The sequence below is a fragment of the Sphaerodactylus townsendi genome, linkage group LG06, assembly GCF_021028975.2.
Source record: "Sphaerodactylus townsendi isolate TG3544 linkage group LG06, MPM_Stown_v2.3, whole genome shotgun sequence".
Taxonomy (NCBI): domain Eukaryota; kingdom Metazoa; phylum Chordata; class Lepidosauria; order Squamata; family Sphaerodactylidae; genus Sphaerodactylus; species Sphaerodactylus townsendi.
The window spans coordinates 90,334,876-90,358,678 of NC_059430.1; the positions used below are offsets into that span (position 1 = coordinate 90,334,876).

General features: G+C 51.8%; 1 protein-coding gene across 1 annotated transcript in view; it reads right to left on the minus strand.

Annotated features, from left to right (window-relative positions):
- CACNA2D1 (calcium voltage-gated channel auxiliary subunit alpha2delta 1) overlaps positions 1 to 23,481 on the minus strand; it is a 446,220-nt gene extending 422,739 nt beyond the window's left edge. Inside the window, exons 1-2 of the mRNA XM_048501599.1 lie at positions 23,136 to 23,481; positions 10,869 to 10,977 (exon numbers count right to left, since the gene is read on the minus strand). Coding sequence (XP_048357556.1) covers positions 10,869 to 10,977; positions 23,136 to 23,230 — 204 coding nt within the window. The 5' untranslated portion in view covers positions 23,231 to 23,481. The remainder of the gene's footprint in view (positions 1 to 10,868; positions 10,978 to 23,135) is intronic.
- Between the last annotated feature and the right edge of the window lie 322 nt (positions 23,482 to 23,803).

Below are 23,803 nucleotides of genomic sequence, written 5' to 3' on the forward strand. Positions count from 1 at the left end.
CCCCCCCCCCCCCACCCCCCCCCCCCCCCACCCCCCCCCCCCCCCACCCCCCCCCCCCCCCACCCCCCCCCCCCCCCACCCCCCCCCCCCCCCACCCCCCCCCCCCCCCACCCCCCCCCCCCCCCACCCCCCCCCCCCCCCACCCCCCCCCCCCCCCACCCCCCCCCCCCCCCACCCCCCCCCCCCCCCACCCCCCCCCCCCCCCACCCCCCCCCCCCCCCACCCCCCCCCCCCCCCACCCCCCCCCCCCCCCACCCCCCCCCCCCCCCACCCCCCCCCCCCCCCACCCCCCCCCCCCCCCACCCCCCCCCCCCCCCACCCCCCCCCCCCCCCACCCCCCCCCCCCCCCACCCCCCCCCCCCCCCACCCCCCCCCCCCCCCACCCCCCCCCCCCCCCACCCCCCCCCCCCCCCACCCCCCCCCCCCCCCACCCCCCCCCCCCCCCACCCCCCCCCCCCCCCACCCCCCCCCCCCCCCACCCCCCCCCCCCCCCACCCCCCCCCCCCCCCACCCCCCCCCCCCCCCACCCCCCCCCCCCCCCACCCCCCCCCCCCCCCACCCCCCCCCCCCCCCACCCCCCCCCCCCCCCACCCCCCCCCCCCCCCACCCCCCCCCCCCCCCACCCCCCCCCCCCCCCACCCCCCCCCCCCCCCACCCCCCCCCCCCCCCACCCCCCCCCCCCCCCACCCCCCCCCCCCCCCACCCCCCCCCCCCCCCACCCCCCCCCCCCCCCACCCCCCCCCCCCCCCACCCCCCCCCCCCCCCACCCCCCCCCCCCCCCACCCCCCCCCCCCCCCACCCCCCCCCCCCCCCACCCCCCCCCCCCCCCACCCCCCCCCCCCCCCACCCCCCCCCCCCCCCACCCCCCCCCCCCCCCACCCCCCCCCCCCCCCACCCCCCCCCCCCCCCACCCCCCCCCCCCCCCACCCCCCCCCCCCCCCACCCCCCCCCCCCCCCACCCCCCCCCCCCCCCACCCCCCCCCCCCCCCACCCCCCCCCCCCCCCACCCCCCCCCCCCCCCACCCCCCCCCCCCCCCACCCCCCCCCCCCCCCACCCCCCCCCCCCCCCACCCCCCCCCCCCCCCACCCCCCCCCCCCCCCACCCCCCCCCCCCCCCACCCCCCCCCCCCCCCACCCCCCCCCCCCCCCACCCCCCCCCCCCCCCACCCCCCCCCCCCCCCACCCCCCCCCCCCCCCACCCCCCCCCCCCCCCACCCCCCCCCCCCCCCACCCCCCCCCCCCCCCACCCCCCCCCCCCCCCACCCCCCCCCCCCCCCACCCCCCCCCCCCCCCACCCCCCCCCCCCCCCACCCCCCCCCCCCCCCACCCCCCCCCCCCCCCACCCCCCCCCCCCCCCACCCCCCCCCCCCCCCACCCCCCCCCCCCCCCACCCCCCCCCCCCCCCACCCCCCCCCCCCCCCACCCCCCCCCCCCCCCACCCCCCCCCCCCCCCACCCCCCCCCCCCCCCACCCCCCCCCCCCCCCACCCCCCCCCCCCCCCACCCCCCCCCCCCCCCACCCCCCCCCCCCCCCACCCCCCCCCCCCCCCACCCCCCCCCCCCCCCACCCCCCCCCCCCCCCACCCCCCCCCCCCCCCACCCCCCCCCCCCCCCACCCCCCCCCCCCCCCACCCCCCCCCCCCCCCACCCCCCCCCCCCCCCACCCCCCCCCCCCCCCACCCCCCCCCCCCCCCACCCCCCCCCCCCCCCACCCCCCCCCCCCCCCACCCCCCCCCCCCCCCACCCCCCCCCCCCCCCACCCCCCCCCCCCCCCACCCCCCCCCCCCCCCACCCCCCCCCCCCCCCACCCCCCCCCCCCCCCACCCCCCCCCCCCCCCACCCCCCCCCCCCCCCACCCCCCCCCCCCCCCACCCCCCCCCCCCCCCACCCCCCCCCCCCCCCACCCCCCCCCCCCCCCACCCCCCCCCCCCCCCACCCCCCCCCCCCCCCACCCCCCCCCCCCCCCACCCCCCCCCCCCCCCACCCCCCCCCCCCCCCACCCCCCCCCCCCCCCACCCCCCCCCCCCCCCACCCCCCCCCCCCCCCACCCCCCCCCCCCCCCACCCCCCCCCCCCCCCACCCCCCCCCCCCCCCACCCCCCCCCCCCCCCACCCCCCCCCCCCCCCACCCCCCCCCCCCCCCACCCCCCCCCCCCCCCACCCCCCCCCCCCCCCACCCCCCCCCCCCCCCACCCCCCCCCCCCCCCACCCCCCCCCCCCCCCACCCCCCCCCCCCCCCACCCCCCCCCCCCCCCACCCCCCCCCCCCCCCACCCCCCCCCCCCCCCACCCCCCCCCCCCCCCACCCCCCCCCCCCCCCACCCCCCCCCCCCCCCACCCCCCCCCCCCCCCACCCCCCCCCCCCCCCACCCCCCCCCCCCCCCACCCCCCCCCCCCCCCACCCCCCCCCCCCCCCACCCCCCCCCCCCCCCACCCCCCCCCCCCCCCACCCCCCCCCCCCCCCACCCCCCCCCCCCCCCACCCCCCCCCCCCCCCACCCCCCCCCCCCCCCACCCCCCCCCCCCCCCACCCCCCCCCCCCCCCACCCCCCCCCCCCCCCACCCCCCCCCCCCCCCACCCCCCCCCCCCCCCACCCCCCCCCCCCCCCACCCCCCCCCCCCCCCACCCCCCCCCCCCCCCACCCCCCCCCCCCCCCACCCCCCCCCCCCCCCACCCCCCCCCCCCCCCACCCCCCCCCCCCCCCACCCCCCCCCCCCCCCACCCCCCCCCCCCCCCACCCCCCCCCCCCCCCACCCCCCCCCCCCCCCACCCCCCCCCCCCCCCACCCCCCCCCCCCCCCACCCCCCCCCCCCCCCACCCCCCCCCCCCCCCACCCCCCCCCCCCCCCACCCCCCCCCCCCCCCACCCCCCCCCCCCCCCACCCCCCCCCCCCCCCACCCCCCCCCCCCCCCACCCCCCCCCCCCCCCACCCCCCCCCCCCCCCACCCCCCCCCCCCCCCACCCCCCCCCCCCCCCACCCCCCCCCCCCCCCACCCCCCCCCCCCCCCACCCCCCCCCCCCCCCACCCCCCCCCCCCCCCACCCCCCCCCCCCCCCACCCCCCCCCCCCCCCACCCCCCCCCCCCCCCACCCCCCCCCCCCCCCACCCCCCCCCCCCCCCACCCCCCCCCCCCCCCACCCCCCCCCCCCCCCACCCCCCCCCCCCCCCACCCCCCCCCCCCCCCACCCCCCCCCCCCCCCACCCCCCCCCCCCCCCACCCCCCCCCCCCCCCACCCCCCCCCCCCCCCACCCCCCCCCCCCCCCACCCCCCCCCCCCCCCACCCCCCCCCCCCCCCACCCCCCCCCCCCCCCACCCCCCCCCCCCCCCACCCCCCCCCCCCCCCACCCCCCCCCCCCCCCACCCCCCCCCCCCCCCACCCCCCCCCCCCCCCACCCCCCCCCCCCCCCACCCCCCCCCCCCCCCACCCCCCCCCCCCCCCACCCCCCCCCCCCCCCACCCCCCCCCCCCCCCACCCCCCCCCCCCCCCACCCCCCCCCCCCCCCACCCCCCCCCCCCCCCACCCCCCCCCCCCCCCACCCCCCCCCCCCCCCACCCCCCCCCCCCCCCACCCCCCCCCCCCCCCACCCCCCCCCCCCCCCACCCCCCCCCCCCCCCACCCCCCCCCCCCCCCACCCCCCCCCCCCCCCACCCCCCCCCCCCCCCACCCCCCCCCCCCCCCACCCCCCCCCCCCCCCACCCCCCCCCCCCCCCACCCCCCCCCCCCCCCACCCCCCCCCCCCCCCACCCCCCCCCCCCCCCACCCCCCCCCCCCCCCACCCCCCCCCCCCCCCACCCCCCCCCCCCCCCACCCCCCCCCCCCCCCACCCCCCCCCCCCCCCACCCCCCCCCCCCCCCACCCCCCCCCCCCCCCACCCCCCCCCCCCCCCACCCCCCCCCCCCCCCACCCCCCCCCCCCCCCACCCCCCCCCCCCCCCACCCCCCCCCCCCCCCACCCCCCCCCCCCCCCACCCCCCCCCCCCCCCACCCCCCCCCCCCCCCACCCCCCCCCCCCCCCACCCCCCCCCCCCCCCACCCCCCCCCCCCCCCACCCCCCCCCCCCCCCACCCCCCCCCCCCCCCACCCCCCCCCCCCCCCACCCCCCCCCCCCCCCACCCCCCCCCCCCCCCACCCCCCCCCCCCCCCACCCCCCCCCCCCCCCACCCCCCCCCCCCCCCACCCCCCCCCCCCCCCACCCCCCCCCCCCCCCACCCCCCCCCCCCCCCACCCCCCCCCCCCCCCACCCCCCCCCCCCCCCACCCCCCCCCCCCCCCACCCCCCCCCCCCCCCACCCCCCCCCCCCCCCACCCCCCCCCCCCCCCACCCCCCCCCCCCCCCACCCCCCCCCCCCCCCACCCCCCCCCCCCCCCAAAATCTGAATTCCCCAGATAAGCCTCCACAGCTCAGGCGGCAGAGCTGGGAATCAAACCCAGTTCCTCCAGATTAGATACACGAGCTCTTAACCTCCTACGCCACTGCTGATCCTTAAGCCTGGGCACCCCCAGTCATGGGGTCACAGTGGATCAGATTTCAAAAGTTTACATGTTTACATTTATAGTCTACTATTAAGTTTATATCTTAAGTTTATAGCCTACTTTTCTCCCCAGTCGAGTACACCAGCAACGTATTTGTTCACAATTTCTCTCCTGAAGTTACTGTTTCCCCAGTGCAGTTTACACAGCAGCAGTAAGTACAACAATTGGGGGGGGGGGTATTGTACAAGAAAGGAAACTTGCATCCCTTTCTTGCTCCGAAACACACTCCACTCATTACTTTATAGAAGACAGGGAAAGACCAAGATTTTCAGCAACGAATATATCAATTGCATCCAGTTCATGCCAACACAAATCTCACCAGCACAGGTAGTTAACCCATGTATTTCTCACAGTTAAGAACAATGAACCTGATACTAGTTTATCAACGGTTCAATAGGAAACACCTTGGCCGAGACAGGGGGTGAAAGCCAGCATGGTGTAATGGTTAAGAGCAGTGGACTCTAATCTAGAGAACCAATTTGATTCCCCACTCCTCCACATGAGTGGCAGACTCTTATATGGTGAACTGGATTTGTTTCCCTGCTCATATACATGAGAGAACTAGTCACAGTTCTCTCAGAACTCTCTCAGCCTCACCTACCTCCCAGGATGCCTGTTGTGGGGAAAGGAAGGGAATGAGTTTGTAAGCTGCTTTGTAAGTTTGTAAGTTGCTCTTCTCCTTACAGAAGAGAAAGGAAGGGTATAAATCCAAAGCCTGCATCAAATCATACAAAGAGCCTAAAATTATAAGCACCTTAGAAGTCTCCAGGCAGCCAGAAAACCACATTAACAGCCAGAAAACCTAATGTCTCAGGAAACTTGTTTACATGAGATTTTGTATTGCAGTCATACCATCTATCCACCAGCAAACAATCATGAACAAAAAGATTCACAGTGACCTAGAACATAGGAGTGGAAGCAGCCTAAGTTTACAGTGGCTCAGTGGCATTTCTTTGCAGCCTGCAAGACTGGGTTGAACAAGAGCAGGTTCTGTAAATAAAGCACATGGGCTGGCTTTCCAATTAGATCCAGCAGAGTGTTTTGCAACCCTTTGTAATTGCTCCCTTCTGAGCAAATACTGCACTTTCAGCCAAGACAACAATCATTAGTTTATTAACCAGCTCATCGCAGGTGTTGCCAGTATCGCAGACTGAGATATGTTATGTCCATGTTAATTACCATGGATTAACAGGCCAATCTGGCAACTATCCATATTGCAAGAGAAAATAGGATCACTGTTACAAGGGTGACTGATATTTCTCTTTCCTTGAGGCAGCACAGTCACCACATCAGGCTGCTACTGCCAGGGGCCTGGCCTGAGCCCAGCAGGCAACAGCACAAGTGGTGGCTCTGGTCCCCTCCCATGCTGCTTTATTGTTACCTGCCAGATCTGGGGTGGGGTGGGGTGGGGGGTGGGGGGAGGCTGTTTTTTAGAAGACCAGTGTCACCCTGGAAGCTTTATGTCACTGTGGGAAAATGAACCTAGGTACCTCACATCCTAATCCTCACACCACATTAGAACTAGAAATTTCACAGCTATGGCTTGACCTTCCTGAGATCGTCCAAAGATCGCCTATCTTGCTATTCTGAAGACAGTGATCGTCAGAAGGAATTCTGAGACCTGGATTGTTGGATTTGATGTCTTTCCAAAAGGTGTTGCTTTCCTTATGTATGTTTTATTGCCTGTTTCTGTCGAGATGTTATTGTATCATTGTGCAGACTGATTTTTAATTTGTGGAATGTTTGGAATGAAGGCAAGGAGGTATAAACCTTTTAAGTAATAAATGAAAGAACATGGCTTTCAACACACACACGGCTGGCAGCACCTCCCACACATGCTTAATTCTTTGCACTAAGTGACCACCTAAAACAGATGTTAAGAAAGAATAGCTAATTAGCTAATTTAATGCCAGAACATCTGGTACATACTATAAAGTGTAAGTCTAGATCTCTATGAATACCGCCAATGTATGCATATATGATTCCACTGTGAAATAAAAAGATCTTCCAGTGATTTCTGACAAATCAATGATCCTAGCAGAAACTGGAGATAATACATATTTTAAAATCAATTCTTCATTACCTCATGAAGCCTGAATCACAGCTCGCTAATATTTGATGAAATGGATAATTCACCAGTTCCAGAATGAGCCATTTTCACCATCTATTGCCTTATGAAATTATCTCTGGGTGTATCCAAACCCTAAATAAGCACTCCAGTAGTGCACCAGTAATTGTGGGATTAGAACCTCATTAAATTATAAATAGCATAATTGGCAGAATAAGAGAAGCAAGCATTAGATTCTTACATAGTGATGAAAGAATTCAGGTCATATTGAAGTAGTCCTATTCTAATTTGTATTGGGCATCCACTTTTTAAGGCAAAAATGCATAGATTTCAAGTTTAGCCACGGGGGAGGGGGTTTGTTTTTCACATCACTACTTGGAAAGCAACTCCCTATTCTTTCACACTAGCTCTATTCAGAAGGTACACTGAGCACACATACCATCTGTGTCCAGTCTATATTTGAGTTTTATTTATTCACATGCTGAATAATGTTCACATTACATTCAATGCATGTATAGATGAAAGTGAGATTTAAGCCCCACACTGATCCAGGGACTGGTCCTCAATTCCATTCATAAAGTGAATATGCCTTGGTTCTTATTTACCAAATAGGCATATGCATGTATATACATTCACTGTAACATATAAACAAGGCTACTGTCTACTGGCAGTGACTAAACCATATTGTTTGACAACAATATTGTTTGAATATTTTGTTCAATTATTGGGAAGCGAGGACAATGCCATAATATTGCTTGGAATTGTAGCAACCATATTATAAAAAAGTTACAACAGTGATCTGCAACATGGCATCCATGGGACTCACAGCCTTGCCAATGGGCTTCCTGGTTACTAGTTTGAGGAAGGAAAAAATGTGAGTTCAGCAGCACCTTAAAGACAGCAAAGTTTTATTCTTGATATAAGCTTTCGTGTGCATGAATATTTCTTCATGTTTGGGAAAGGGACATTCAGGGGAAGAAGCAGAGGGCCAATCCTGCTTTCCCCCATGACACTGGTGCAGGAGAGACTTCAGACAAATCCTGGAGTCATTCTGAAATCAATATTCCTCAAAGATAGGTGGAACTGACTTTAAAGAGAAACAATGGATCTATACTGTGAAAACTTCAAAGAATCCAGCTACTGTGTGGCTGCTTTAAGAAGAAGTGTTAGGATTTATACTCCACCTTTATATCCTGTAAGGAATTTCAAAGCAGCTTACAAACTCTTTCCCTTCCTCTCCCTGCAACATACACCTTGTGAGGTAGGTAGGCCTAAGAGAGTTCTGAGAGAACTCTGACTAGAGCAAGGTCACCCAGCAGGCTTCATGTGTATGAACAGGGAAACAATTCCAGTTCACCATATAAGAGCTCACTGCTTATGTGGAGGAGTAGAGAATCAAACCCAGTTCTCCAGGTTAGAGTCCATCACTCTTCACCACCACACCGGCTTATCTGGATATTGCTGCATGTTCACATTTTCAGACTGTAAAATCTGAGGTTACCAGATGAGTATTGGGGCATGTTATATGGATTCCAGAAAAGAGTAGGCTCTTCTCATTTTTGCTTCAATATTAACCAATGTTTAACTGCTATTCCTGGAGCAAATAATTTACTATCTTGACTCTCCACAAAAACAGGGTACCACAGAGATGCCAAATCCATTGCTATGGATATTAGGATATGTTCCGTAATTTGGTCACAGAACAAATCATATATTTATCTGGAACAATAACTACAAAAGTTTACAATTAGATTCTTTTTTAAATCATTGCATTGAAATCAATGCTAACAATTTGTGCCACAGATATTTACTTTGAATTCAAACATTTACATTAAATCCATGTAAATTTGCTCAGTTTTATTGTTGCACACAGTCTTCAGAACCCATTGATAGCCTGAAGGGTAGATTAGATATCTGTAACAATATAAGCATTGTCTCATGCTTAGTATTATCTTCCAGCAAAACTATTAATATTGACTTTGTGTGATTTGTCTATGCCTTTTTTTAAAAAAGAAGAAAGCCTTCCTGCCTCACAGAACATAATTTACTGTGTCTCGTAGAAGGGGCCATGCTTCTTTCTCTATCCAGCAGCACACAGATACCAAAATGATGGCAGGGCAAGCAGCTCACTTAAACCAAAGACAAACAACAGCATCTGATATCATGCACGGGTTCTTCTGTGATGCATTACTATTCCCCTGGGTGTCGTGTAATGCAATAAATGTAATATATTTTACTTTATACAATCTCTGTGTAATCCAGGGAGATGTCTTTGTTGCTGGGTGACTAATGAAAACAAAAAAGGTTACTTGGTCTGGGGCTGACATTAATTTCTCATTTAGGGGCACAGGAAAAAATATCAGGATTTCTGATCTTTCCCATATGTTCAATGTTAAACTCTCACAGTAGCAAATTTCTTCATAAATACACAGGGAAGCTTCAGATAGATTCCTCGGGATTCTAGTTTATCTAGGCCAGGGGTAGGGAACCTGCGGCTCTCCAGATGTTCAGGAACTACAATTCCCATCAGCCTCTGCCAGCATAGCCAATTGGCCATGCTGATAGGGGCTGCTGGGAATTGTAGTTCCTGAACATCTGGAGAGCCGCAGGTTCCCTACCCCTGATCTAGGCTGATTGATAGAAAGGCTGTAGTCAGTCATTATTCTGAATGAGGATGGTTGAAACAGGACCATGGAGAGCAGCCTCCAAATTCCTTCTCTGCCACAAAGCTCACCAGTTAGTGAGCCAGTAGACACTAATCTGAAGAACTGGGCTTGATTCCCCACTCCTCCACATGAATGCCTGACTCTTATCTGGTGAACTGGATTTGTTTCCTCACTCTTACACATGGAGCCTGCTGAGTGATTTTGGGCTAGTCACAGTTCTCTCAAAACCCTCTCAGCTTCACCTGCCTCACAAGGTGTCTGTTGTGGGGAGAGGAAAGGAGGGAGTTTGCAAGCCACTTTGAGACTCCTTAGAGTTGAGAAAAGCAGGGTATGAATCCAAACTCTTATTTTCTTCTTCAGCTGGCTATTCTCTCTCAAGCTAGCCTACCTTGAAGAGCAGTTGTGGGGTAAAAAAAGGCAAGGACCTCTATTGTTGAGTTTAATGCAAATGAATGAAATAATTAAAATGTCACATTTTTTCTCAAGCATTTTATATAGGTTATCTTGCTAATTGCTCTGACACTGTTATGCTGTGAGCAAACACAGAAGTTTAGAGGTGGTAGTTTTCACAGAGGAACTGAAGTGTAAGGTACTTTTATGCCCTAGCTCTTACTCACCACAGGCAGCAATCCCTACTCAGGTAACCACTCTGAACCGAAGGAAACCTCCCAATTCTTTAACAGTTGCTATTTTAAAGCAACTTTGCAGATGCAGCAAGCACCAGAGGAGCCAAAATGGTTTATTTAAGTACAAATAATTATGTGTAAATTTTTCCAGTAATTGGATTTTAAGTGAATTTTAAAAAAGAAATGAAAGAGTTTAAATGTGTCTTGTGTGCAAAGAGTGTTCATCAGCCCTTCCTGAATGATAAATGCTGCTGGGGGATGGGGTGGTAATGTGGCTAAGTGGATAAAGAGAGTGGTAAATGCTTCCTTGACGGCAGAGGTTGTACCACTAATGCTCAAGGAGGCAGTGATAAGACATATTTTTGGAGAAAAAACCCTTAGATCTACTATGTTGGGAGTACTTCTGACCAGTCTCCGATCTTTCATTCTTGGGCAAGAAGCTGGAGTGGGTGGTTGCTTCTTAGCTCCAGGATCTCTGGGAAGAAACTAATTATCTGGACTCATCTCACTCTGACTTCAGCCTGGGGTTTAGAACAGAGATTACTTTGGTCACCTTGGTTGATGACCTCTACCATGAACTAGACAGGGAGAATATGATTCTGCTATCTCGGATGGATTTCAACCATAGTATTCTACTATGTATTCTACTACCTTTCAACACTAGAAAGGGGAGGGGGACACCATGTAAAAGTGGTTCAAATCCTATCAGAGGGGTGGTATCAGAAGGCACTACTGGGAGATTCTGTCTCTGCCCATGGCTGCTGACCTGTGGAGTTCAATCTTATCCACATCATTCCTCTCCACACATTGTGGGTTGTAGGACTGGGATATTTCCTGCCATTAACTCACAAGCAGTTTTACTCCAGCATTTTTCCACAAAACTCATGGAGACATACATGGTTTTTCCTTGTCCATGTTAGCTCTTCCAGGTAAGGCTGAGAGAGGCCGGGGGTCACTTAATGAGCTTCACTGCCATACCTGATAGAAGCTCCTTTTAAAACTGAGTTTCCATCTTTCACAGAAGAATCCCAACTGCAGCAGGAAGGTACTAAACCACCGTAAGCAGTAGATGTGGTATATGAGAGATCTGTCAAAGATACAAGAGAACTTGCTGGGGGGAAAACAGGAACCCCTATAGTACCTGCCTAGTACATTTTTCAACCACCCTTCCTCCAAAGAGTGCACAGAAATATACTTGGACCTCCCTTCCCTGTGTTAGCCTCTCAATAACTTGGTGAAGTAGGCTAGGCTGAAAACATGCATAACCAAGAAAGCTCCATGGCAGAGAAGGCTCCATGGCAGAGAAGAGACTTGGACCTAGACCAGTACTGCACCAACCTGGCTGTCAGGTAATAGGCTAGAAAGGGGGCGGATTTGAAAAGCCAACTCACATGGAGATTATAATTAGCCCTCACATATGCTTAAATTTGAGACCCAAACCTGCTTACCTAACTCATGAACCCGCAGCAGCTGTTCCTTGAACTCATACAATTGCTTGTTATCACCTGAAGTTTCTTTAGCCCCACCCCTGCTACGAGCCAAGTTTAAACAAGAACTTGAAAGGATGGATGCCAGTCATTTCGCTGTGATGCAGCTACACTTTTCCTCACCTCAGTTCAATGTTGTCATACAGTTAACAGGTCTTGTGTTACTATTCCTTATTACCTCAGAGGCCGTCCTTTATCTCAAAGAGCCTGTGCCTTTTATTGAGCACAGAACTGAAACATGGCAACCATATAAGTGAGTCAAAAAGCAATGGGGAAAATTACAACCTGCAAAAAGTAAACACTAGTAATGTAATGGGCCATAAGACTGCAAAGCTCCTCTGTGTAGAACAGCAAACAAAAGGAGTTGCTAGGCACCTGGCAGGCCACATTGCATCTATGATGATTGGCTTCCAGAACAGTGAGTGAGAGAGCATGGACTGCCATGAGGTTTGTACTGGCTTAATGTTAGGCCTTTTTCAAGATACCCAATGTCTGTTTCTGCTAACATGTGTGCAGTTTAGAAAGCTATGAGGTTTACACCTGCAATCTTTCTATAACTACCATGGAGAGAGAGAGAGAGAGAGAGAGAGAGAGAGAGAGAGAGAGAGAGAGGATTAACACTCCTAATTCCCTCCTCACCCAGCCTCCAATCATCCTCCAGAGAGAAGCCAGTATGACACCACCGTTTCATTTGTGCTATAAAAAGCTGCTGCTGTGTATAAGGCAGATTAATCAGATTTCCCTGCCCACCCACCCCTTGCTTAGGCCATTGTCTGAGGCAGTGGAATTAAAGGAAAGATTTGGGAGTACTATTTAGAAGTACGCGTACAAACAACGCTTGTGTCCCCTTGGGAACACAGTGTAGCCACGGTCTTCACAGAATAGAAAGTTTAATGAAAAACAAGCCCAGTTCACATGTAACACCAAACCATGGTTTCATCTGAACTATGGTCAGTTTGTGAAAAAAGGATATGACTCGTAGACTCTCACTTCAATTCTGGTCTGGTCTGCTTTGCTTGTTTTAATGGTTTTATTGCCTCTTGCCAGGAAGCCGTGTAGTTGGGAAGAAAGAGGGTACGGCTCAGGAATAACCCAGAACAGATCCCGTTCAGTCATCACACAAGGCCACAGTGACGATTGCAAGTCAGTTCAGATGAAAGATGAAAGCAGGACTGCCTGCAACTGTGGTTAATTTGTGAATCCTGGTGTCACAATCAATGGATCTTAGCTTCAGTTCTGCTGCCTTTCCTGCCCCACCAGAGCCCCGGCTGCTTCCCAGCCTTACTTGCAGCACCGAACCAATGGTAAAGCTTCACTGCATTACCAACATTTTTATTAGTTCACCCACTCAAAAAGGGGGGGATGAATTCAGCAACTGAACATTGTTTAAAAAAACATACATAAAGTAGCAACAAATATAACAACTATGATGGTAGATTTACACACAAGTTTCTATATATAGTTTCCAATATCTGAAAATAAGTCCATGTGCAATTGCTATGTATAAGCCATGCATTCAAATATTGAATTCTAAGGTTCTCAATCCAATGAATTACTAGAGGTGGGTTTTTACCATTCCAAAGTTGTAATATCAGTCTTTAGCACAAAGGGTATGTTTTCATTGACCAACTTGCTTACCACTGACTGCCAGAAGTGCAAGGGCAGGATATCTTTGGCTGCTCAGCCACACGTGTTCCTCCTCAGAAACCTGCAAGGCAGCAGCTAGGCTTTTATGTTAACCTTTTCCTCACCAAACACCCAAGAAACCTCTTGTTAATTTCAGTGCAACCCCCATGCAAACTCAAAGCACCCCATCACTATTCCAAGGAAGGGAGAGATTTTAGGATTGGCCGGGGGGGGGGGGTGGTTTTAATTGAACATGTTTTTAAACTATTACTGTATACGCTATCTTCAGCCATGAGAAAAAGATAAAAATGTTTTAAAAGAAATAAAAGTAAGTGGTATCAGACAGCATGCTCCCTCCAGCCTTCGTATGCCGCCCCCCAGCATGATTATCTCTAAACCACTACCCAACAACTACACCACAGGCTAAGGCAGTGGTGGCGAACCTATGGCATGGGTGCCAGAGGTGGCACTCAGAGCCCTCTTTGTGGGCACACGAGCTTTCGCCCCAGTTTGGGCACTCGGCAGTGGCATAGCGCCAAGCGGACGAGGGGTGCATGATGTACTGGGCACGCGCCCCTGTGGGGGTGTGGCAAGGATATTCCAGGGGCATTCCAGGCCAGGGCGGGGGCATGGAAGGGGCATAGGGTGCATGCGTACCCCAGGTGCAGTTTCCCCTCACTCCGCCCCAGCACTCAGTCTCTAAAAGGTTCGCCATCACTGGGCTAAGGTCTTTCACATCACCTACAATCTCATTCTCATTGATGATGGTGGTGGGAACCTTCCAGATGCAAATAGATGCTCTATTCCTGAGTTTCGGCCCCTCAAACTGTTTTCAATGCACTTTACAGAACAAAGAATACAAGCATCCAGCAGAAACAGTTGCAAACAATATCTGAAGTGGGGGATGGTAATGTTACTGTGGGAAGCACTGGAGTTTGCTCTTTGGCCGTCCAGGCCACCCACCAAAAAATATTCCACTGTCTCAGTGTAACAAATATGAATTAGATGCTTGTGTAAACCAATTTGTTGCTGGGACATAGCAAAATTATAGCAGTGGAAACCACCTCCGAGTGATATTACTGCTTTCCGATCTAGAAATAGCAGCCCCAGGGCACTCTTATCTATAAGAATCCCCCCCTCCATTTAAAACCCGTCTGACTCTACATTCCAAACTCTCTGTATGGATAACCACAGATTCCTGCTCAGATAACATTAAGCAAACTTGGCAAACGAGCACTATCTGGCTTTTCACATAAAGAACAAAAGCAAATAAAATAGCCAAAACAGAGGCAAGTATTCACTAGCATCAGTCTCTAAACCAGACATTCTTTGCCCTGAGAGGTCTGGATTCTCCCCAACAAAGCTGGATACAGCGAGTTGGGAAAGCATGCTTCAATTTTCATCAGGGAAAAAAATAAAATAGATTTTATTAGGACCACATTTGCCGGAGCGAATTTAAAACTACATTCCTAAAACAGATTTGGCCCATAGTAAGTCTTTGTTAGGATGAAGGCCAAATCAATATTTGGAAAAGCTCTAACATAGCACAGTCAATATTCATTTGAAGGATGTTAACTACAAAAACACAACAAAACAGTAGGGTGGAGACATATTTAGGAAAACAAGGTATTCTAACAATATTCATAAGCACTTCTTCCAAGTAAATTTCCTGTGCAGCTACTGAATGACTGTAATTAACCACAAAAGCTTGCTGATTTGTTGATGCCTCATAATGTCAATCTCTTTCATAAACTCATTAGGATCTTTGTAAATAAAGGAAAGGAAATTATGCAAGAAGGTGGTGTGGGACAGGAGATTAGGCCTGAAAATTGTATTTGATATTAAAAATATATAATGGATCTATATAACCAATATGACCAAAGATTCAAGGTTTTCTCTCTAGGCCAGGGGTCTTCAAACTATGGCCCTCCAGATGTTCATGGACTACAATTCCCATCAGCCCCTGCCAGCATGGCCAAGTGGCAGGGCTGATGGAAATTGTAGTTCATGAACATCTGAGGGGCCATAGTTTGAAGACCCCTGCTCTAGGCCAAGTGCTTAGCAGTTAGATGCTGGCAAAAGCTCATCACTAAAGAATATGGTACAGCATGGTACATGGTTCAGAAGTCAGAAGTCAAAGGAGACATGAAACTTGTAGGAATAGTGAAATTATATTTTTCTATATTTTAATGAACACTGAAATGATAGTGAGATATATGAAAAGCATGCATAGGTGTAGTCTAGTAGAATCACATATTATAGCTACTGTTATAATAATTTTTAACCTTTTAAATGAATAAGCTGTATGTTTGTGAAATCTTTTTACACTGGAGATGACTCTCTTGGTATACCCATCCCTCAGGAATTCAGGTGTCTGTCTTGATAAAAGCCAGACACCCTTTAGCTCACTCCAAAGGGCACCATGCTGCCTTTGTTCAGAAAGGCAGAAGAGTCATTTGGATCTTGGAGAAATATGATAATACTGAGCAGGTATGTAAGGTGGGGGTTTGAATTGTGACATATGTACTCTTTGTATCTATAAAAGATGAAGGTCTTTGTCTGGCTGGGTGTGATTCTCTCTTAGAGAGACCACCTTGTGATCTACACAATAAAAATAATTTTTCTCTCTTAAAGCCTGAGTCTTTGGTATTTTTCTTCATCAGTCTTTCCAAATGTAACTAAGCAGGGCTAAATAGAGGTTCCAGTCCCACAAAGGGAAAACCAGGTTCCTGTTTATTCCTTCTACCATCAGAGGATGGAATGATGTAGGCCAAGGACTACTGTCAAGAAACAGAATCGAGGTCTGACCAAACAAAACATTAGAGGCAAGAAGACTATATATGATTCTGAAAAGAGTAGGAAAATCTTCTTCCTAAAGAAGTGCAGACAACATATAGGAGAGGCAGGAGTTCCTGTCCACCATCCTAGACCTGGGTAGCAGATATCTACTTTACTAATTTCAACTATACCCTGCCATTCTCCATAACAGGGACCCAAAGCCGCTTACATAATCAGGAACAAAACCTTATTTTGGTTAAAGCAAGTTTTGAATTCATTAGCACCTTCAAGATCAACAAGTATAAGCATTTAAGACTCAAACCCTTCATACTTTGGTTAGTTCAGGCATGGCCTACTGGCTGCTCACCAACCCAGCTCCAAACTCCTAATTCATTTTAGATTGCCCTCTAGTTTTTGTCTGAACACAGCAAGGAGTATCTCGTAACAACAACAACTTCTGTATTTCATCAAGAACCTTTTATACATGGAGATTCTAATACTGCTTGGACAAAAGATGAGTGTCCAGTGTTGCCCATAGGAATACATAGTATTTCAAATTCATTAGCCACCAGTGAAGCAGAAAGATACATGCCTTTGCTCCACACCCATGTAAACTGCCTGTTTTCTGATTTGGACTCAACTATACTCTAAAGTAACTCAACCCTAGGAAAATACTGTCCAAGGCAGTATCCCTGATTCATCTGTATGATTTCTGTGATGCCTCCCTGTCAAGAGCCTGATTAAGAGGGCTTACAGGTAAAACACAACACTCTAAATTTCACAACTGAAACACCACCATATTTAAAATATATAAAACATATAGCACCTTAAAACAAATCTAACTTGCTTCTCAAGCAGATCAGACTCTAAAACAAGTTAAAAAGATCGTCCCCTTTGCTACAAGCCTGAGTAAACAGAAACATTTTAGCCTGGTGACAAAAACAGCTGTGCAAATCATTCAGCACACAGGTAATATGACCCCTGTATCCCATACCCAGCCATGTCCAGGCTGCCATATTTTGGATCACTTGAAATTTCCTGATCAAGCCCCTTAAGCCTTCAATCCTTGTTTAGCTCTTGGCCTGGGAAAAAACCTGGGGGCTGCATATGACTAACCAAGAGTACAGAAAGGCTGTCTTATAACAAGTGAGACCACTGGCTGCAACTCTCCAAGATTTCAGATAATGGTTTCTGACGTCACCTACTATGTAGTGTGCTGGATACTGCCCTATCCTACCATTCCACTAAACAAAGTTTGATGCCTTTTTGCAGCCTAAGGAGGCTTTCTCCAACTTAAGCCATCTTCCAGTGGAGGAAGAGTCACTTAAGTTCGAGGAAGGCTCCTTGAAGGACACCTGGATCCACTCCAGTGTTAGGATGTGTGTTTAACTGAAGATGCTGGACTGAACTCCAATTTTCTGCATGTGAAGCAAAAGTTCCACAACTGAGCCACAGCCCCATCTTGGCTAGCAATTTCTGCCAAAAGGCTAACAAAATGAAGGTTTGATATGCACATATGAAGACAGCATGAACTGAGTGCCCCTCCATGTTTGTCGGGTCCATTTCTAATTCCTAATGTAGAGGGACAATGGTTCAATCCCCGGCATCTTCAGATAAAAGGACCAGGCTATAAGTGATGTGAAAGATGACGGCCTGAGACCCTGAGTCTGAACGGACAATACTGAACTAATGGTCTGAGTCAGTATAACGCAGTGTTATATGTGAGATTAAGGATGATCCTTGACACAACTGCAAGACTGCTCCTACCAGCGAGAGTGGCCTGAGGCAACAAGGGCTCTTGCGCCTCCTATACTCTTTTCAACAAAAAGAACAAAGCAGAATTGTAACTTCATCCACCACATACTGGACCGTCTTTGTGTTAGAATGCTCCACTTGGGTCCTAGTGCCTACCTAGTTCTGTTAGGTAGGCACTAAGACTCCAACGGAGCATTCTAACAGAAAGAAGGTCCAGCACGTGGTGGATAAAGTTACAATTCTACTTAGTTCTTTCTGTTGAAAAGGGTATATCTTTGAACTGCTCTTTTATGATCTCCCCAAGTAGCCCAATGGTGGTTTATGGCCTCCAGCTTAGGAGGAAGAGGGAGAATAGAAGCTTTTGTACCCTCTCTGCCCTGCCCTTCCTGACAATACACACTGTCATATTACATACAAATGCAGAAACCTTTCGAATTATTTTAAAGGGCTCACGTGGCAGAACATGTTCAGAATGACATCTCAGCCAACTAAAGCCACCCAGAGAACAAAGCCCTGCTTGTGGCAATCTGCCAGCATTTCTCTTCTCACAGTAGTAACCCTTACATCCTGCCATGATGTCTGAAGAATTACTACACAAAAACAGTCAGAGGACCGGCTCAGGACTGAAGGGGCTTTTGATTCGACTGGACAATTGACAGGCTGATTGTAATCTTTTACACATAGGGCAATAAATCCATCCAAATCACCAAGATATGCAGTGTTACATCCCTTCAGAACATCACAATACATTTACTTGCATATCCATTTTACTGAATGATATAGCTTCAAGAAAAACAAGTTATATAAACCAATCAACCAATCATTCAGAGAGTCACAGCTGACTTAGATATACATACTTTGGAGTGTATGGGGGAGAGAGCCCTTGAAAGCAATAGATGATTACTAAACTTCCAATTGCAAGACTTAGGGAGCAAAATTAAAAAGTCCTGCTTGTATCTTAATTTCTAATAATGCAGTGCAGGAGCAGTGCCCTCACAGAGAACTGTTTTCTTGCCTGCCTCCCCATTTACACAAGGAATTAAAGAAAGAAAGCCCTTCACTGCTGTGCATCTCAAAGTTCTTCATATACAGGGGCTACACTCGCACAGCTTGAGGATCATGCCCTTCCAGGAGCAACTAGTACAGATATAAAATGTGTGCTTTAAACGAAAACCATTCACTGACAACTTATATGCAAAGAGATGCAAAGTTATTAGAACTCTACACATATTTACAAGTAAACATTTATTTGCATTAAGAGCTGGAAACTACCACTTATGCAAGCAATCTGGAGGTCTCACCCAGCTCTAATCACAGAAAATTAAAACATTTCCTTTTATCTCAATGCTCTGCAAAGGATGCCACATCCTATAACCTTAAACAGGATAACTGTGTATGACATACTTAGGAGTGTGCTATAACCATTTTTTGTTACCGGCTAGTAAACTCATTCAACCCAGAATTGTTTACTGGCCCCAATAGTTGAAATTATTAATTATACTTAAATAATATTCAGGATGCTCATTTGATCCTTTGACTCTAGTTTTAATCAAGTTTATTTCTCACTGAAGATTGACTGTTTATAGCCTACATATATCTTATATATAGTATATCTTGTGATACTGGTGAATGAGCAATCATTTGAAAGACAAGGAGCATGTCTAAATGTTAGCATCTGTAGCAGATAAGACTTCAGGTGAAAGAGTTATGTAGTATACAAGCTCAGCTATAGAAAACCAAAGGTAGCAACAGCTTAGTTTTATTTCAGTTTGGATCAGAAATTTCCAGGTAGCTAATTGCTTGAACACTGAATGATGCAAGCATCTAACAGGCCAATTCTTAACAAAGCTACATCCTACAAAGCCTATTGATTTTAATGAACTTAAAAGATATAATTGTGTTTAGGGCTGCAATGTATATAAATATGTTACCGCTAGAAAATACCCTGTTACCGCTACTTCTGCATTTCGATCCAAAAATCACATCAACAATATTAAAATAGGCATTTTGTAATGTTAAAAGCAGCAGTTATTAAGGTTTCAAGAGGAAACCATCCAGGTCTGAACAGCATATTGGCGGGGGGGGGGGGGATTATCAGACCCCTAGAACACAGCGTACAGTGAACACATTCACATTTTTCTCCCTACACATCATATATACAAAGAAACAGTCAGTTCAGATGACAAGCATTTTACAACGATCACTGACCAATGTTATGTATCCAATTTTATCCACACACACTCCCCTATATTAATGGTCACACAGCAGCCACCTGTGGTTTGATGCTTTCTGCCTGGCATGGCTACAACGGTAACACTCAAAATAGACTGATACGAGAAAAACCATGAACTGACACTACACAGTTCCAGCAATCCTTCTCTGGGCTCAGTTTCCCTCCCATTCAAAGAAGGAATCCTCCTCCCTGGTCATCTGTTACAGCAAACAATTATACTCAGACAAACCAAGTGAGAGGATCATTAAGTGTGTGCTGAACAATAGACTAATCTGTGGAGGCTATTTTTGTGTCTTTAAAAAACAGCTTTGATAACACTAACTAAAGATTTCACAGCAAAGGTATCTGATGATTATATTTCACATCCACAAAAGCATAAGCACACTTGGAAGGGGAGTCGACCTTGTTAAGCAACATTAAGTTCCCTTTGAAGTAAAGATGCTTATTACTGTGTTACAAGACTGCAGAACTATTGGTGTGTTCACTCCAACTACCTGAACTTTAATGCTGATAATCTGAAAAATCTAATTGATATCAGAGAAAGGTATTTTTTTTTGCTAAATTTTCCTGGCAGAGAATTATTTCAAAACTTCTATTTCAATATATCTGGGTTGACCTAATGTAGCAAATGGACCATTAAATTCTTGTTAAAAAAGAGCTTCCTAAACTGAATTCCTTTTCATTGCACTTATCCTTTAAATGTGAGTACAAGCTAGCTTTATTTATATTGAACATATCAGTAACATTCAACAAGACAAGGTACTCCCTCATGCTCCTATTCAGATCAATTTCTTAATATACAAGCCATGAAAAACAGTATTAAATGTGAGTGACAATATTTGTTTTTTAAAAGCATGCTACAATTCAAACAACCCATCCTCAGTTCTATTGTTCAGTCATATTTCTGGACCTAACATTAAATTAATACTGTAAAATAATGAATCGCTTTCATTGCTTCACAGTTTTAAAAGCAAAAAAATTATTCTGGAATTCACAGAATAGAACCGTGCCTTGGATCTGAAGGTTAGTTTTATATACATTATGGAGCTGTGGATGTTTTCCTTTACAGAGTCTTTTTTACAAATATATCTTCTAAAACATTTCCCCAAATTACCTAAAAAGCAGCCCAAATTTTAGTCTGCATGCTACCATGGTATCAGATAAATCCACAGGTCATGTAACTGGAAACATGGTATAGGGCTAAAATGCAAGCAATGGACAGAAAACTATACTGGCTGGAAAAAAAATTAACATAGAAACAGACACACTCCTGCAATTTTAACCAACTATTTCTTTTTTTCCTTTTTAAAAATTTGTATCTTGCAACACCCTTCTAATTAAAAATAACATTTGCCAACTGCAACTATATAAAGGAAGAAGTGGGCGGGGGGAGCCAATACTAAGCAGCTGTTTATCATAACATCTGTCAATATTAATGGATATTCAAAAAGATTTTTTTCCTCTTAAATACTTCACAGAATATTTTTGATGCCTGGCTAAATCAATTTTTTTCCAATCTGAACTGACTTTGCCAAATGATGACCATTAAAAGCTGGAAATGTTCTTTTAAAAGAGACAAAAAATATAATTTGGAACCAGCTGTATGGCATTTTGCTTGGCTTCATTTTGTGCTTGATGTTAGCCCCTCTCTCCTCGCAATTTCCTACCTGTGCCTTCCTTATTTTAAAAGTATATCAAATTTGATTATCTCTGTTCCTGCTCTGTACATGAACACAGACCAACATCAACCTAGTTATTAATAGAACAATCTAGCAGCACCTGTTACTTCGGTGCACGTGTTTCTTTTTTTGTTTGTTTTAAAAGCCATCTTCCAACCACGCTCCAACAGAAAGCTTCTTCCACCTTCTTATGAACACAGCAATATTCTTACAATTGCCAAGCAAAAGAAAAGCACACCAGCTTTGAGCATTTGGCTGTGTGGGGTACTATAAACAGTGAATATTGGCTAGTGAATTTCCAGGCACACCTTCCCAGTTCCCCATCTGATCACTGTTCTCTCAGTCCTGACTCCTTTTGTTAGAACCAGTGTTCACAAAGGAACACGGATCTTTCGCCTAGCACTGACACCTCTCCATTCCCTTCCATTTTTCTTTGCAGCGGGTGACCAGCAAAACTTTTGGGAAATCGATAGCCAGTGATAGGACACAGAGCTTCAACAGCACGTTACACAAGGAAGCCACCCATATCTTGGGCAGAATTTAGCAGAGCTGGGCATTTAAATTAAGGGAAGGGTGACTGGCTTTGCCTATAAATAAAGGCAGAAGCCCCAAACCCTTATTTCAAGGAAAGAGGATCATGACACAGACCTCCCAGCTTAAGGCAGGCGGCTTTACCACAGCTGTCCCAACTTTCTCCCTCCAACCCATTTGTGCACCGCCCAGGGAACACAAGGAACTGGTGCTAATTATAATATCCAGGCAAAGTTAATTGGCAAAGTACTAATGAATATCACTGTGAATTCTTCTTGCTACACCAACTAAACCAAGGCAGGGAATTGTGTATTCCCTCCCAGAGACACAGGGGACTCTTCTTTTTCTGCATAAAATGTGTTACAGTGACTCATTCACATTAAGATGATTTCTGATAGCAGTGCATGGTTTTACCAAACAAGATGCACTATAGAAACCAAGCTTATGTATCCAAATTGCTGCTTTAACGGCCTCTGGTGCCAAAAAAATATTAAGCTCTTGGGGTTTTTTGGTCTTTTCTGCCTTCCTTTCATGAGGTGAACCCTGTCCCGCTCTGGGCAAGTTTCATGCTAATAACTGTCTGCTGCTTCTCAAATGCTAGCCGATATTGATGCAGCCGGCTGTGGTTTAATTCATGCCGTGCACTGGACAGCATCCAGGTTGCAATGAGCAGGGAAACTCTGACATCCGACATTTCTAGTTGTGAGTTTGGGGGAGCCTGTTTCAAAAACCTTTTTGGAGGGGAAGAAACACTGGCACAGACACACGTTTTTTCTCCCTCGCTTGAAAAATTAAAATCCTTTTTAAAAAAAAAAAAAAAAAAGGAAAACGCAGCGACTCAAAAATAGCCTGTCAAGTCACTCCCGGAGAATGTAACTGAAAACTTCTCAGCAGAGCCGGAGCTGCCAGGGAGGGTCTATTTCGAGACGCCGCGTCCAGCTGGGATCGCTCCGGCTTCCCGACTGCGGGATCGGGCTGCAACACGCAGGACAGCCGAGGGCGCTTCTTTGGAGAAGCCGAACAAAACGCGAACGATCCGAGCCACCCGCTATTCTTCGAGGACGCCTCCCGGTTGCCTCGGCCACCGCCTCCAGCCCGCCCGCCCCCGGGGATCTCCTCCAGCCAGCCAGCCAGCCCTGCCCGAAGCCGGACTTACGTGGAAGCCGACGGGAAGGGTCCCTCGGCCGAGAGGTTGACCACCAGCGAGTGGAAAAGTGTGAGGCTCAAGACGAGCAGCCAGCCAGCAGCCATCTTCCTGCTCCGAGAGCCGCCGGTGCCCCCCTTTGGCCCGCGAGCGCCGCAGAAAAGGAGCCGCCACCCAGCCCAGCCAAGGCGCGACCAAGTTGGGGGCCCGAAGCTGTGCAGGCCGCCTGGCCGAGCCCGCAGGAGCCGAGCGGGGAGGAGCGGAGCGGAGCAGCCCCTCTTCTGGGCGAAGCTACAGGAGGCGGGAGGGGAGGGGAGAGGAGGAGCGGGCGGGGGCCCGGCGGAGAGGAGCGGCTGCGATCGGGGCGGGGACGGGGGCGCCGCTGCTACTCGGCCCGCCGGTCCGGCTTCGTCTGCTCCGCCGCCATCAGGGCGACTTTTTTTAAGGGGGCTCCGCTGAGGGGGGAGGGAGGGGGTGCGGGATGACGGGGGGGTGCGGGGTGCGTGCGTGGGATTCCTTCCCTGATTGAGTCTGCTGATTGCTGGAGGAAGGAGAAGGCGGATGGGTGGAGAGAGCGGGGGGATGGGGGGACGACCGGCTCGCCTTCTTGCTTTCCCCGGGATTGTGGGGAGGGGGGGAAGACACATATAAGGCCGGTAGCGACAGCCCGACAAAAGGCG